This window comes from Parus major, chromosome 18 (assembly GCF_001522545.3).
Source record: "Parus major isolate Abel chromosome 18, Parus_major1.1, whole genome shotgun sequence".
NCBI classification, from domain to species: domain Eukaryota; kingdom Metazoa; phylum Chordata; class Aves; order Passeriformes; family Paridae; genus Parus; species Parus major.
The window spans coordinates 4,418,495-4,434,879 of record NC_031786.1 but is presented as its reverse complement, the minus strand read 5'-3'; the positions used below and the strand labels follow the sequence as shown (position 1 = coordinate 4,434,879).

The window sequence follows — 16,385 nt, the reverse complement described above, 5'->3', positions numbered from 1 at the left end:
AGAAGTCATGGCATCTCTCACATGGAGGCTTCACATATTACTCACTCCTACATCTGCACAGGTAACTGGGACAGAGTTAAGGCACCAAACATTCTACCTGTGCTACAGCACTGCTTGCTTTAAATACTGCTCTGCTCTGAGGTTTTAAGCAGCAATCTTGGACTTCAGTAATTACTAGTAATGGGCTTTTCATATCTGATCATTCATGCAGTGTAAAGAAGAGATTTACTCATTCTGCCCAGAGGCTGAGCCAGAAGAGACAGCAAAGCTAATGTGATTCATTGAAGGAACAGAGTGGACAATTACCAGCAACTTGTTTACGTTTTGCCTTGGATAGCCTAAACTGGTAAGTCAAATTTAACTCTTTAATGCACATATTCCTAATTATTCATTTCAAGTATGATTGATTCATTAACATACAGTGTTGAGTGGTTTCTCAGCTGTTGTGTTTTCCTATAATCTTAAGAGAATGTTTTTACAGCTATGCTGTGCCCTACCAGTGCACCTGTCAATAGACTGTAGCATATATGTGCCACAGACAACAGAGAGGGACATATAATTTAGGTATTTCATTTTCTTTCTCTGCAATATGTTTTTAAGGGACATGAATATTAGGTCAGTATATAACAATTGAAAAGGAAAAAAAAAAACAAAGCTTTTATAAAGGTAACTATTTTATATTCATTTGTATTTGAATTTGGCTTTTAAAGGACCCTGGTAATGGGTAATAAAATGGTTACTTCAGTGCTTAGGTGCAGGTAGAAATCCATCACAAAGATGAAGCTGCAGGATATGCAGCATGAAATGTGTTTTGGGAGACCTTGGTCCCTGGTTTGGTTCATGCATAGCACAGTGACAGTCACACAGACTGGTTTGATGGGTACTTCCAGTGCAGGGCAGTAATTGCTTCCCCAGAGATCTGCTGTGAGACTTTTGTGCTCTTTTATTCTTGGAAATGCAAACTGCTATTAATTATGACTGTTTATAAGGGGAGCTGCTGTTGTTATTTTCTCTAGTCCTGCCTTTCTCAGCAAAACCTGGTGCTGTGCTGCCTGTTGCAGTGCTCACCTTGCTGTAGGGATGCAAGTTGGATCACACAGGGCTACTCCAAACCCTATGGAAGTGTCCTTATTGTCATCCTGACCCATATCAGCTTTGTGCAGAGGCTTCCATAGGTGAAAATCTAAAATGAGGTTGTTCTGCACATCTCCTTTTTCTAAATTATTAGTGTTTCATGTGCTGCAACAACTCTAGTTCTGACAATGACACATCTTCAGGTTAAGAGCATTTCAGCTGGGGGATTTGTTGTTTCAATCAAGACAATGCATATTTCAGGTCTTCACCTGATCGTTGAGGCAAGGATATGGTTGTAAAAGAAATCAAATTAATAACTTTTTAAAGGAGCCTAAAACTGCTGTCATGAAATAGTTTATTTCTGTAAAAAAATCCAGCATCCAAAACCCCTGTGTTTTCTATCACAGGATCATGTGAATGGAGCTCTTTTGTCCTTATTTCTTACTATGCTTTTCACTCATGATTTTGCCCACTTTCATTCCCATTGCTCTACTATAAGTTATTTCTACAGCTTAATAAGGTCCCACTTCCAGAAAGTTTTCCAGAATATGCAACTTGTGTTTTTTCCTTCATTTCATACCTTGTACCTGACTAGGAAGGATGTAAGTATGATAATCTGCAGCAGCATTTTGCACTTCACTGTTTGAGTACACTGGTGAAAAAATGCAGCTCATTTGCATCATGTCATTCCAGCTATTGCTTTATTGTTCCACATTTATTCCCTGCACTTGTTTGGGATGTTGATGGTGAGTATACAGGGAACATATCTATGTTCCAAGTCATTTGTGATTCACCAATTCTGCGTAGATAGCAAAGATGCCATCTGTTTTATTGTTGAATAGCTGCAATTTCAAGAATGTTTACTTAGCTTCTCTATAGATTCACCTGCTCTTGACTTCACAGAAACATTCATGAGATTATAAAAGACTCTGTTCTCTTCCTCCATCAGAGTGAGAACTGGGATCTGCTCTGGCTCTTTACTGACAAAGTTTCCATGAGTGCAATGGCAAGCTGCAGTTACTGCCCTCCAAAGTGGTGGTTTAGCTGGTTACTAACACACTGCTGTTTTCTTCTCAGTGGATAAACCCTGGTTCATTGACCAGATCAAGGTGGGAAGGACTCCAGCAACCCCAAGGAACTGTAATATCTGGAGTCAAATTCTGTTTAATCACAGTCCCTGAGAACAGTAACCCTTGCCATGGGAAACAGATTGGTAGTTAATTGCTCTGAGAGTTTTCTGGGTTGGTGACACAGTTTAGCACCCCAGTGATGCCTAAACTTGCTTTGGTTCAAAGCCTACACCTGCACTCTGGAATGCTGGAACAGAGACTGCAGTGGATGTATTGAAACAGAGAAAACAGCCCTGCCAACTGTCTGAGTTTTGAATGCATATTGGAGAGGTGTCACTAGAACACCTCTCCCAAAGACTCTGATTCCCTGGAAAACTGTCCAAAATCTGACAGGTGCTTCTCCTTTACTTGCTCAGGTTAGTATTTTCTCATAAACAAAAATGCTGCAGTCAAGCTGTTCTCTGTAGAAGTTTGAGATTCTGGAAACAACTTCTCCCTTCTCAAGAAAAGCTTTAACTTGATGACTTTCAAGAGATTCTGTGAAAAACATCTGAGCAGCTGAGTTTAAGGAGATGGAGACAAATACAGTTCCTGCATTAGTGAAGGCTAAAGAAGAAATAGGGCTTTTTTGGAGTAAGGATGGCAAAATTCAATTTTTTGGTAATTATTTAAATCCTTGAGGGTATTAAAGTCAGCAAGGAAGTCGTTTGGTCTGGTGAGACAGAGAGAGAATGTTATCAGCCTAGAGAACATGGATAGAGGCATAAGCCATGTTAGGTTTTATACCAGGCATTCTTGTTTTATTTAAATTATATCACAATAGGTAGGAAAAGTCCTATTAAGTAGACATTCCTAATTTTTTTAATGCATACTTACTAAATACCTACACAGCCCCTCAGTAAATTCCCATATTGGCTTTGTGAGCCCTGTAACCTCTCCTGTGCCACTCAGATGTGCTGAGCCTGTTGCTTTTCAAATAAAACAACACAACCCCAAAGTAGACACAGTGCAGCAGGCTGACCTGCCTTTGAATTAAGAATTGCTTGGGTCTACTCTTCTTTGTCCTCATCTTGAGGGTGGGTAGGTTTGTGTGGCAAATGCAGCTGCTCCTTCTGTCCTGAGTTCACTACAACTGTGTGGTGTTTGGTATTCCAAACTTGTAGTCTCGTAATCAAATTATTTTGGGAAATTGAAACTTCCTTTACAAACATACTTATGGCCCTCCCTGGCCATTCACTCTTTGGGTCTGTGTTTTGACCCATACTTAATTGATGAAAAGAAAGTTCTTGAAAACAGAAGGAAAGGGAGAAATTTATGTGGGACAATCTGTAGCACTATGTACTAACAGAAATTGGTTTCTCTAAATAACTGAGAATTAAATTATTATTAAATTGGGTAACTTGCTGAGTTTCTTTAAAAACTTCTTTTATTAGTTATTTACTAATAACATAGAAAAGTGGGAGGTGGATAATCAGTTTACTCCATAAACTCAGAGAAAAAGAGTCAAAAATCCTTGCAGTATTGCTGCCTCCTGAATCCCAGAGATCTTCTGATCATCTCCACACTTGCACATTTATTTCAATTCCCTTGTGATTGCACACACTGTTGTTCTAACATAACAAAGTCTTTTCATCCCATATGACAATTGTGTTGACTCTTCCTTCAGAGACCTGGTGTCTCTTCAATTCCCCTGGAGCATGGAGAACATGTGAAATTATTTGTAATAAGCTATTTTTGTGCTCAGGGTGTCTGCTCACCACAGTGTACCATGAGAATGGAAGATATAGAAAGCTTAGGAGACCTGGGTGGTATCTTTAATCTTAAGGACAAATACCTGCCAAAAACAGCCTCAACAGCAGGGTGAGTGTTCAGTAAAGAATGCTTTTACTGGAAATAGTCATTAAAGTCTGGTCCTGCCATCCAGTTTGCTCAGAAGAAGGCTGAGACCATGAGAACAACAAAGAATTTCTATCATAGTACCAAAAAAAAAAAAATCATTTCCAGAAAATATAGTCTGAAACGGTACCAGGTTTCCTGTTACAACTGTGAATTCTCCTAGAGAGGCATCCTGCCTTGCAGATGTGTACACACTCTTGTCAGGGGAAAAAGAAAATGGGAAGAAATGATGCATTTTTATCACCTTTTCACTTAGAAATCCATAGGGACAGTTTCCTATGCCTGCAGTTGAGTCAAATCTGGTTCTTAGTTTTCCTTTGGAAAGGCAAAATTATTCCCACATAACATACTTCCAGAATTAAATATTAATTCAATTTTTCTTAATACCAAAAATTACTGTAATGATAGAGCATAGAAAGCATTGTTTAATTATGAGATAATATGGAAATCCAGTTAGGTGGGGCAATCAGAGAGAGGCAGCAGTTCATCTGGGAAGGGTTTGTACTCTAAATGGACAGGACAAACACAGAGCAGGGTAAAGGAACACAACATGTACACACACCCAGTGCCTGCCCACTACATGAGGAAGAAGCCAATTCAGCATGAAACTGTCCACAGCAACATTTACTTTTGGGTGTCATTTTTTCTGACACCTGTACTGCCAGAACTCTGAAAAATACATTGTTTCCCTCATTTATTGAAACCCTTTCTCCTTATACAAATTAGTAAATAATTCTGAGGTGGTCTGCTTTATTTTTACATTTTTAATTCTCTGTCTCCATAGATATCTATGGGTCTAATTCCATAAAGAGCAATTTGCCATTAAGAAAGTCCCAACCATGCCTCTGTGTGTCCAGAAACTGTGTGTGAAAGTGATTTCAGAGACACACTTCTGATCAGTGACGTTGGTGTAGCAAAACCTCACTAAATGGCTGCTGTTTTCCTTCCAGAAAACCCTGGCTGAGAATGACCCAGCAAATGCACAACCTGAGCCTCCTGCAGAGCAAAAAGGCCAGCATGCCATCGTCCCCCAACGCTGCCAAGCGGCTGTACAGGAACCTGTCGGAGAAGCTGAAGGGCAGCCACACGTCCTTCGATGAAGCTTATTTCCGAGCGCGCTCCGACCGCCTCAGCCTCCGCAAGGCCTCCATGGTAAGAGCCTGAGCCCCACCACACTGCCAATTCACCCTCCAATTCACCCTCCTGGTCATCTCCTTCATCAGCTGCCTCTTCATCTGTACAGCACTCATCATCCCGCTTTGTTCCCTGGCAGGTGTGCTCTTCCCAGCCTTAACACTCATGATGCTTTGCCAAAACAGAGTCTGACCTTCCTGAGGGGTAAAGACACCTACTCAAGTGTGAAATGCTTACATTTTACATCTATTATTTTAGGAGTAAATATGCTTATTTTAGGAGTGAGGTTGTTGCTTGGCACTTACGTGACAAAATGTGAATTAAATCTATACATGCGAGTATTTCTCTACAAGAAAAGAATAAAGTATTTTGAGGAAAGTGAGGATGGCTTTAATAGAAGTTCCCATTTTTCCAAATGTCTGAGCAAATGGAACTTTCAGGCATGGCAGATAAATGCAAGGCTGAGGTGATGGTCAGTACATAAGACTGTGGAAGAAAGAGATCACATGTGAAGGAGTCTGGCATGGGTACCCAATCAAATCCCATCCGAGCACTCTGGTACCAGCACAGTAAAATTTAGAAACACCTGCTGGAATTTACCCTCACAAGGGCTCCTGCTGCTGCCAGTGCTGCTGAGGTTACACAACCCCCAGTGCACAGATTTTGGGGAATAGACTTTGTCCCTGAAATAACAGCCCAATGTAAATTCAGCGTACAGCAGAATATTTTCTATTTGCTGGAGGAAGATGAACATGCTTGCTGATATTACCAAAACAAAATAAATTCCACTTTTTCCTAAGCAGGAAGAACATATTCTTCAATGTCTCCTCTCAATTATTGAGTTTGTCTCCACTTTTGCAGAGCAAAGACTAATGATGGAGTCTGTGAATGCACCAGGAGATGCCCCTTGGAAGCAGCACTCTGCTGCACTCAATCAGATATTTAGTGCAATGCAGAACTAAACTCAGAGTCTGACTGTGCCAGACAACAAAAATATTAATTACATTTTGTCAGAAGGGAAAAGGACACTCTAGACTCCTTTAACACTCACACATTATGTAAGAGACATATTATATTAATCAGTGCAAGAATTGGAAATTATTTTTAATTCAATTAGCTGATGCTGTCACCTAGGATCATCCTTTCCTGAAGACAGAGGACCCTTGCATGACCCATGGAGACTGTTGTCTCTCTCCTATGATGAAAGACCATGACCTGAAGGAAGCAGAGGATCATAGCTGTTTTCTCTCACCTCTTCCAGAGCCAGTAGATCCTTGTTTCATAAGAGAAGCCTGAAATTCAAACAAGGCTTGTGAGCTGGAGAACAGCCTTTTCATGTTAGCCAACAGCTCTGCTTTTGAGGGTTTCCAAATGCTTTTCAGTTAGTGGGGATGATTTGAACTGAGGTCTCAAACAGTAGGGAAATGATGAATTTTTAGATTAATTTTTTTAGCCACTATCTTATCTTGTCCTTTTTTTTTTTTTTAACTACAAGCTCATGTGTGACTGACGGAGTGGAGGAAGAGAATAAACCAGCACTGGGAACATGCCAGAGCAGACTGACATGTAGGCTGAATGAATGCCAGTCTGTGAGCATATCTTCTGAGCAGTGTTTATCTAAATACACCCTTCAGATTACACATTTCTTCAAACATGGGCTCTTCTGTCATACTTCACTAATAGGAGAAATTGCCAGTGAGCTGAGCCAAAGGATTGAGGAGCAGGGCACTGCTGCTGGGGGCCGAGTCCTCTGCTAAACCTGAGGCAATAAATTACAAGCTCAGATCTGTCCCTTTTCACTCTGTCAGCAGTGGGAATGCTCATTCCATCAGACATCACCAACAGGAGACTTTGATTTTGTGTGGATGGGGATTAAATGGGACACAGACATACCTGTGCTAACTCTGTCCCCCCAGCCCACTACACTGACATGGGAGTGTCACAGCTTTTGTCACTGAGAACACCGAGCACAGGAACCTGCAGGTGTCACCAGTCTGGGGTCTGAGCTGGTGTCCACAACAGGCACTGAACAGATTCCCACTGAACTCTAGAGGTTTTGGATCCCATTCTATCCATTCTGCTTGTTGTTTTCCCAGTTTTCCCTAGAAGTAAACAGCAAGAAAACCATCAGTGAAGGGGTGGAAACATTCCAGGTCAGGTTGCTAGCTCATGTGTTTTCTAATCATTGAGTTTCTGTGCCACTGAGCTAAGTCAAGGAGTAAAATCATGTCTCCAGACAAGTGAACAACATTTGTTAGAATTTGTTTTCTTTCAGCTTTGGCTAGTGAAGAGTTTTCTTTCCACTCTCTCTTGCTGTGCAACACTTTCCATTCAGTAAATTGTTGTCTTGCTGCAGACATAGCAATGTCCCAAAATAGCTTTATTCTTGAACTCATGTTTATCAAAACAAGTCTTTGCAGAAACTACTTTACCACTTTTTCCAACTCCAGTAGTACATAGTGGACTTTTTCAGTCAAACTTAGAGCAAATAGCTTGAAAGGGGCACTTCATTTTAATTAAGCTACATAAGATTGCATTTCTAAATACTCTGGCACTGAATCACTTACTGGAACATGGTTATTACTTACTGCAAAGCAATACTGTAGTTCTTTTCAGTATATACATTTGTGCATCACAGTAACACCTAAATAAATTAATCACGTAGCACAGCTGTCCAGCTAATGATTAGAGGCTGCAAGACTGAGTCAAGGAAAAGGCAATGCAAAAACTTCTCTTAAATTTCACCCAATCACTTTTAAATGGGATTCAGTTTTTCTTTGGATTTAATTTCTTTTGTCCTTTCAGAGCAGAAGTTATCTAATAAAGGTAAATGATGGCTCATGTTGGTATTTGTGACAATACCAGCTGGACTGAAATAGAGCACTGGGTTCTAAAGATATTACTCTTTATACCTGTTTGGATTTCTGATCCCTGGACTGCAGATGTCTGACAAATGCTGCAATACTTGAGAGTCTTCTACATGGAATGTGATAAGCTTTTATCGGCAAACTGTACAATTTTCAAGTATATTTCTGTTTTCTGTGTGAAAGCAAATAGTTGGGGAAAAGTGTAGAATTTTTTTCTGGACTTGGAGAGCTGGGGTGGATGCAAACTTCCAAATGGGGCAGTTCACCAGCATGGGTGATGACAGACATCAGATAGGTAATAGATACTTTGCTGCCTCTCCAGGATGATTTCTGAGTGCCTAGCACAGTTTGATGTGCTCTGCTGTGGATGAGGGATGCACACATGACCAGCTAGAAAGGCCACATCACAGCTCCCGTGATTTTACACTCTTTGAAGTCACAGGACTTGCTGATGGATTTCAGTCGATTGCTTGTGTCTGAATTGCTCATTTGGAAAACCTGATATTTGCAATTTGATCTTGTAATTGTTTGGATTGGATGAAGTAGCTTATGATATTCACGCTCTGTTTCTCATTTAAATCAGTGCAGCTTTTTCAATCAGGTTTCTAATGAAATGAAGAAATAGAAATTTGCTTTTATTTTTTCCCTTTTCAGTGAAACTTTCTTGCCAACAGATCAGCTGGCAAGAGCATTTATGACAAATTAACTTAAACATGTGCTTAGATTCTGCTCAACAACTTACTTAGGGCCAAAATTTCACAAATACTTCAGGTATTTCATTTGGAAAGCAGAAGTCCAAAGATGCATTTTCAAAGGCACAGTGGCAGGTCTAAATCATGATAACTGAATCAAAAAAACCCAGTTTAAATCACAGTTTTTAAAATAATTCTACAGCAATCTGACAGGTAGGTAAAATCTCTTTTTAGATTTAGGTGTGTCTGTGTGTCTATATATATATTTAAAAAGGACCAAATGCTTTTGTCAACCTTAATTTGGGTTAATTTCAGCTATAATAATGAAGTTAGACATCTCTCTTTTACTATCATGTAACAGTGAAATTTTTGTTTCTATAATGGAAGAAACTTAGGAGATGTAGTCCAAGATTTCCTGAGTTTGTCACAGAATTGGAATTAAAGCTAAATAATGATACTGAGCACTTAGGGTAACACTCTACAAATGCTAACTCATTTAACTTTTGTGCACATATGTAAAGCCAATTAAAAGATAATTACTTATTCTGGTTTTTTAAAAAGGGAAAACCATATGTGTACCCAGTGCCACAGAAGGGAAAATGTGGAGAGAGAAATAACTACCTTCCTGTCCTGAGTGAGCACCACAGCCTTTCACCCAGTGATATCATCAGCTTTACCTTTTTGTCCTGCTCCCAGAAGGTTTCCAAAAATAAACTTAACTAAAAGAAATGCAGACTAATGCAGTCATTCCATTTCCTTCAAACAATTCCCTTTGTAATATGCCCTTGATTAATTCACTGCTAAATAAGTAATTTTCATAGTTGTGATCAGTTACAAGAGTAGTTTGTTTTCTGATTGGATCAAAATGTAGATGATTCTGAAGCATAATTATCCTGTATTCCTATAAAGAACACTGTAGAGAAAGTTCCAATAACAGTAGAAAAAGAACTTGAAATGGATGTTAAGAGTGATGAAATGAATGCTGTTTGGAATGCTGATATAGAAGAATTGGTGAATGTATTTCTAGTGGAAGGTGTCCCTGTGCAGGCTGTTGGCACAAGTTGATCTTTAAGGTCCCTTCCAGCCCAAACCTTCCTGTGCTTTTCTGATTTTACATTTCTAACAATTTCTATGAAAAAGAAACCTATCAGTTCACAATTCTTCATCTTAATAATGAAGTTACATAGATAGATTGAAGAGCACAGCTTTCTTTTTCTTCCGTACTTCAAACATCAGCGTTCTCTGTATGTTAATTTTGAGTTACAATACAGTGACATACAGCTGTTAAATCAATATCATTGTTGAGTGGAGCTGAAGACATACAGAATTATCAGAATCATACCAATAATTCAATTATTTTGTAATTATAATTACTTAAAATGCTTTTAATTTCTAGCAAGAGCACTTCATCCCTTCAGGCAAAACACCAGAATAAGAGTAAGGTCTCTGATATCAAGATTATAAATGTTTTACATAAGCAAGACAGGAGATACGTAGAGCTACTGGAATGATAAGAAATATTCCTGCATTGCAGTAAAATTTTCTGACATTTTTGAAGTTTTATCATATAATAAGGGAAATATATGCTGTCTTCTAAAGTTTTCTGGACATGTGCTCTCACTAATGACAGTGTATGTCCTTACAAACAATTTTTATCTTGAACAGAGGGGTTGATAAATAATGACAAATAGAGCTGCTTGCCATTCAACTATCCTTTTTTCTGAGATTTTTATCTTGTACCAGCCCTGGAGTGTGGTCAAAGTATTTGATTATAAAATTAAACCTGAATCTCACCATCTGGAGAAAAGTCTAAACCCAAGAATGTGACAGAGCCCCATCATTAGCACTGATGATTAACTCATATCTTTTATTCTGCATGGAAACCTACAGAAAAAAATAAACCTACAGAAAAAATATTTCTCTAACATGAACTGTTCTGTACTTCAGTGTCTCCAAGGTCGATTCCCAAGTCAGAACTACTGTCCCTAATTTGCTTTATTGCTGCACAGCTCATCACATCCTTAGATTATTATCTTAACATAAATATCCCATTTCTTTATATTGGCAGTTTGGGGTAAAGGGCATCTTGTGTACATTTGTCTTCCTGTTCTGCTGATCCCCAATATTCAGCACAGATGGGGTCTGTATCATAAGTTTTAGGTAGCATCACCTTTGCAATTTCTTAGTGTGGTACCAATATTTCACGTGCAAGGAGTAGACCAGAAGATCCCTGTCAGGCCTGAAAATTTCTGAAGACACTTTTTAAGTCATGCACATTTAAGAAAAGCCCCTGGAGAACTGATCAGATTCCAAGGTGGAGCTGGGGACTGCAGTTTCCAGGGCTGCTTGGAAACCTGGTCCATGTGTTTTATGAGGAGACAAAAGATGTTCCAGCAGGTCAGTGTTGTTTCACCGAGACCAAACTTGGACACAGATATGCCCAATAAAACTATATCAATTTAAAAAAGAAAATGAAGTTTTAGAGTGGTTGAAGTGACTTCTAATCACAGTGGAAAATGGTTTCAATTCAATATTTATTTCATAGAATAAAGAGTGCATTCTGTGATGAGAATTTTCTCAGTGTTCCCTCCCTGTGGTTTTGGGACACCGGGAGCTGGTTTATACTGCATATCCAAATCTGTGCTCTGAGCCCTCCTTGCCTTGCTGGGCCTCCTGCTCCTGCTAATTCATTCCAAAGAGGGAAAAACCCTATCAGGTAATTATGGCAATGGGACACTGGGAGAGAATTTAAAGAATCTTGGCAAATAACTTGGAGTTACTGCAGGCTCCAGAAGGATGTTCTCATAAAAGAAACCTGCAGGCCCTGCTACTCTCCTGCACCTGCTTCTCCCCAGCTCATTTAAGAAACAACAGGGGCCTTTGTGTTGTGCCATTCTTTTATCTCCTTGACATTGGTAAGGAAAAGGTTCAGTGGTTCTCCCTGCCTCAGACTTGGTGCCATGAAAGTTCCTGGGTTTGATTGCTGCTGCTCAGACATGCACACTGGGCAGACCAATTTTTCAGACACATTTCTACTTCTGTTTTTAAGGACTATAAATTTCAAGGTTATTTCTAGTTACAACTTAAATGCAATAACACAGGCACCTAGAAATAACTGAGGTGGTAGAATGAACATGCTGGCTCACACAGGAACTGGGAGGGGATTTCTGCAAAATTGCTTGTTTGATTTGGATTTTCATCACCTGACTGTAGTTTTCTTGAAAGTTTGAGTTTGAAAAACTCAGAAGTCCAAGGCTATGCCAAAACTGTAGTGTATCATCCAGCTTCACACTGCAAACAAAAAGCTGCTGATACAGTTTGATTACAGGGCAGATGTCTGAAGAAGGATGTGTTTGTTCCATATGGTTTAAATCTCACTTGAATCTTCCCACATACCTGAGGCAATTTCAAGCACTTCAGGGGCAGACCAGGCTCAATTCTGCTGCAAACATTTGCCATGCTTCAAGCTGAGCCTAACTTGGGGCTGAAGGAGCAATATTTTATTTTGAGAAGCGATCTCACAAAACGTAGATTTTCTCTATTTTTAAAGCACTAATATATGAAAAGTTTTACTAAATTTCTGTCCTTATTGACACACAGAATTTTCAGTGCAATGAAGCTATGTTTGAGGCCGTGGAGCAGCAGGACCTGGATGCTGTTCAGATTCTTCTTTATCAATACACCCTGGAGGAACTGGACCTGAACACACCAAACAGCGAGGGACTCACTCCTTTGGATATTGCCATTTTGACAAACAACATCCCCATTGCCAGGACCCTTCTACACGTTGGGGCAAAGGAAAGCCCACACTGTAAGTAAAGAACACAAATTGACTTAGATACTTGCTTGTATGAGATCAATTCTGCTGTTGCTAGGGAAAATCAATTACAGGGCACACAAAAATTGTCTGGTTTTACTGTAAGGATGATTATAACAGGAGTGCTGGAGGATATTTGCAGCAATATCTGCTCATTGGATGTGTGCTCAGTAGATCTTTTTTGTTCTGTGTCTCAGATACACCAACTAATGAATCAGGTTGAGCTTCTAATGTGATTAACACAGGGGCAGCTGGGTTAACAGCAATTTTGAGAAAAAAATCCTTAAAAACATGGCAACAGAACCTCAGGGATTCAAAGATCCTGGTCTGAAATGTAGAGTTTGTCATCAAAAATGAAAGGATGATGGGTTGTCTAGACTTTGCTTTATTTTGATTATCCTTTTGATTTTGGCTATGCTGCCTTCAGGAGGCCAGTTGTGTGGAAATCTATCACTTCCATTCCCCACAGACCCCTTACTACAGATCTTCAAATGGCCTAAAATCCCACTTAAATGAGAATTTCAAAGTTCTACAGAACCAGAGAAAATCTAAACACAAAACAGACCTTCTCACTTTACTGGAATACCAATATTGCTTGTAACTACATATTGTAGTTATAAAACTTCTTTGTATTCCTTCATGGGCCTTTTTATGCCCAGTTTGTGGGTTGGAGAGTGACTTACCAACCCAATTAATCAACCATATACCATGACACAAACTCTGACGCCTTACGTGGGTCTAAAAATACCCCGATGTAAGAGAATTTGTTTTAAGCTGTCAATGCCTATATTTAGGACATTCCCAGCAAGGCTATAATGAGACTGTGTTTGAGGGGTTCAGCCACTGCAGAGTCTGCCATTAATTTGAAGTTAGTTAAATTAACAACATTTAGTGCTGGCGTGTCAATCTCAGTGCTCCAGGAAATTGCACCTTGAGGCTACTAACATTGCCAGTTTTTTCACTGGAGAGTGTGTGTGCATGTGCATGTTGAGTTTTTTTGCCAGACCTTCAGTGTTGGTACACCTTTATTGCTTTTCTATATCCACAGCACTTATATTATCATTTATTCTGGCCTCCTTTAACCTTCCCTGGAGATTTTTGCATAGTGTAGCTGCTCAGTGAAAAGAGTTTTTTAGTTTTATATTTATTTGTTTATTTTTCTGTCATGGTTCATGACTGAGGCTTTAAAAAAAAGTGTGACAGCATTTAGAGTACATGATTGACTGCTGAAGCAACATTCATTAACCATGACAAATCTAGAGGAAAACACAGTCTTGAGTGTTCTAAACAGCAGTAAAAAAGACTAAACTAATTTTTCATTGACCTCATCTGTAAATAAATGCAGTCTGATGGCAAGCAGGGGCAATCATAAATTAGTATTCATTTCCTGTAATTAATGCAAACATGCCTATGAACACAGAGAATATGAATATATAACCACCTCATTTCCATTTCAAAATATACCCACCAAATTTCCACTTCACTTATCTTGATTTTTAGTTTTTCTGATTGAAATAACGGATGAAGCATTCTCAGTGAAACGCAAACGATCTTTTTGTTTGGGCTTCTTACCTGAAGGATTTGCAGGGGCTGAGAGCAAAATGCAAACAGTTATTTTCAACCCTCAAAACAAAAGTTCACAGCATCTTTGTGCGTGGCTTCACCCTTGTGGAACTGAGTCACTTGTGGATGGCAGTCACTTTCTGTTTTCTCCAGACTTTCTGCTCTGCTTTCCATACTCAACTGACCCTGTTCAAGTTAAATCCTCTTTGTGTCATCTCAGGGCTGCAGGAACATGGTCCAGCACCCAGCTGGAGTATTTTCATTTCTCTCTGGTGGATAATTGAGCAACACTTCCACAGGCTGAATGGGAGGGTAAAATCCTGACTCACCTGGTTTTGGGACTGGACGCAGCATCTCTTAATGTGGTTACAAGGGTACAGCACCGAGCTGAGAGAAGGCAAAATAGAGGAATTCTTTATTCCAAGTGCACACAGAAAGCTTCCTTCATGGAAAAACCTTTTCTCTTCCACTGTATATATTAGCTGTAATCATCCAGCTGAAATCTCATTATAGCTTCTAATCTAACTCTGTAGAAAAGAGGATCTGGAGGACAGACAGTATCCTTCCATCTGTATCACCTGGATTTCTGCCTGGAACAGCAGCAGATAAAGCAATAGATAGTAAAACCAGGATCTTCATTTCCACATGGAACTCAGATTTTATAAATCTCAACAGGAACCCAATCTTTTAAAAACAAAATAACTAAGATCGGAGAGTACAGCATTTAAAATACTAATTTAGCTGGGGAAAGACAAAGTTTTGTCTTTTCAGTTACTATTATGAAACTGTATATGGTAAAATATACTCATGGTTTGGTTTGTTTATGTTAACCCAAATAAAAATAAGATTAAAATTTCTACTGGCTGATTGGACACGTTTCCAAGACTCAACAAATGTGGATCTGAACCTTGATTAAACAGATAGACAGATCCTTTGTCAGAACTTGAACCAATGCCAATTCTCAACCACCTGAAGCTCTGGCACATAAAATCTCCTTCCTCAGTCCTGTTGTGCTATCAGATGTGTTGCATGTTTATTGTAGGCATGGATCCAGGAAATCTTATCACCTCTGGCCTCCCAGTAAACAACAGTTCTGAGGATACCAGCAGGTTCCAGGGAGCCTGGCCATATGTCCCTGATGTCCATATGAGGAATGATCAAACTTAAGAAGGATGGCTTCAAGCCAACTTCTGGAAGCAAAATCTTAGAGACAAACATTCTTCAAAAACAACCCTTTGGATGTCAGAGGTGTTGAGTAATTCTTTGCTCTCCTGTGGCTACAAAGATCCCAGGGCACTTTTCACATCAGTAGGGTTATTCTTAGATTCTGCTAAATTCTGGCTGTCATACAGTTACAGGAGACAGAGGCAAAAGTTAAAATGAGAGGCTCAGGCTGGATAAAACAAACACCTTTTTCACTATAGGGACAGTGAAGCAGTGGAACAGTCTCCATCCATCCTGGGAAGTTTTCAAATCAGACTGGATAATGCCTTCAGTAACTCAGTCTGACTTCCTGTCTGAGCCTGTTTTGAAGAGGAGTCATCCAGAAAGGGTCCTTTCCAATCTAATTTGTCCCATATGGTCCCAGTTTGGAAATAGCACATTCATATCCACATATATATTTGCTCCTCTGGTGTTTTGGTGTCAAAAACCTGTCAGGCTTGGTGCTCTATAGTAGTACACACGTGTACTTCTTTGAAAGCAAATCAGTGGGAGATCCCAAGTCAGAATACAATTTAATAGGAAAATTAAAATGAATGCAATCATACAGAAACACTTCCAGAGTCAGAATACAATCTGCCACCCTGTTGGGCAGGGTGTTGGTAGCAGTCCCATTAAATGGTGGCTGCAGTAATCCTGGAGTGACAGATGTGCTTCTGGTGAAGCAATGATCCTGTAGAAGGGTGTAGTTTTCCTCTGAAGATCCAGTGCTGATGCAGATGGGGCCACTCTTCCTCTGGGAATCCAGTGGGGAAAGGCTGACTGTGGTGTTCTGAGTGTCAGATTATATCCAGGTAGGAATGCTTGGCTCCTCCCCCTGGGTGGAGCATCCCACAATGGGATGATGGAATTTTATCAGCCCTGCAGTGAGATTCAATGGCTCATTAGCATAAAATATCCCCCTGGAGGGAGGATGGGTCATGGAAGAGATAAAGAACACTGCCACACCTGGTTTTAGCTGTTTATGAAGATGGTGATAGAATACATACTTTGGGTACAGTTTACATCGTAACCTAAGACAACGTATTTTGAACACCACCAAAATTTTCTG

General features: G+C 39.6%; 1 protein-coding gene across 1 annotated transcript in view; it reads left to right on the top strand.

Moving 5' to 3' along the window:
* The first annotated feature begins 202 nt into the window (after positions 1–202).
* Positions 203–16,385, top strand: part of ANKFN1 (ankyrin repeat and fibronectin type III domain containing 1) — a 68,967-nt gene continuing 52,784 nt past the window's right edge. The window contains exons 1-3 of the mRNA XM_033518648.1: positions 203–346; positions 4,991–5,192; positions 12,334–12,544. Of these exons, the coding sequence (XP_033374539.1) occupies positions 5,007–5,192; positions 12,334–12,544 (397 nt within the window). The 5' untranslated portion in view covers positions 203–346; positions 4,991–5,006. The remainder of the gene's footprint in view (positions 347–4,990; positions 5,193–12,333; positions 12,545–16,385) is intronic.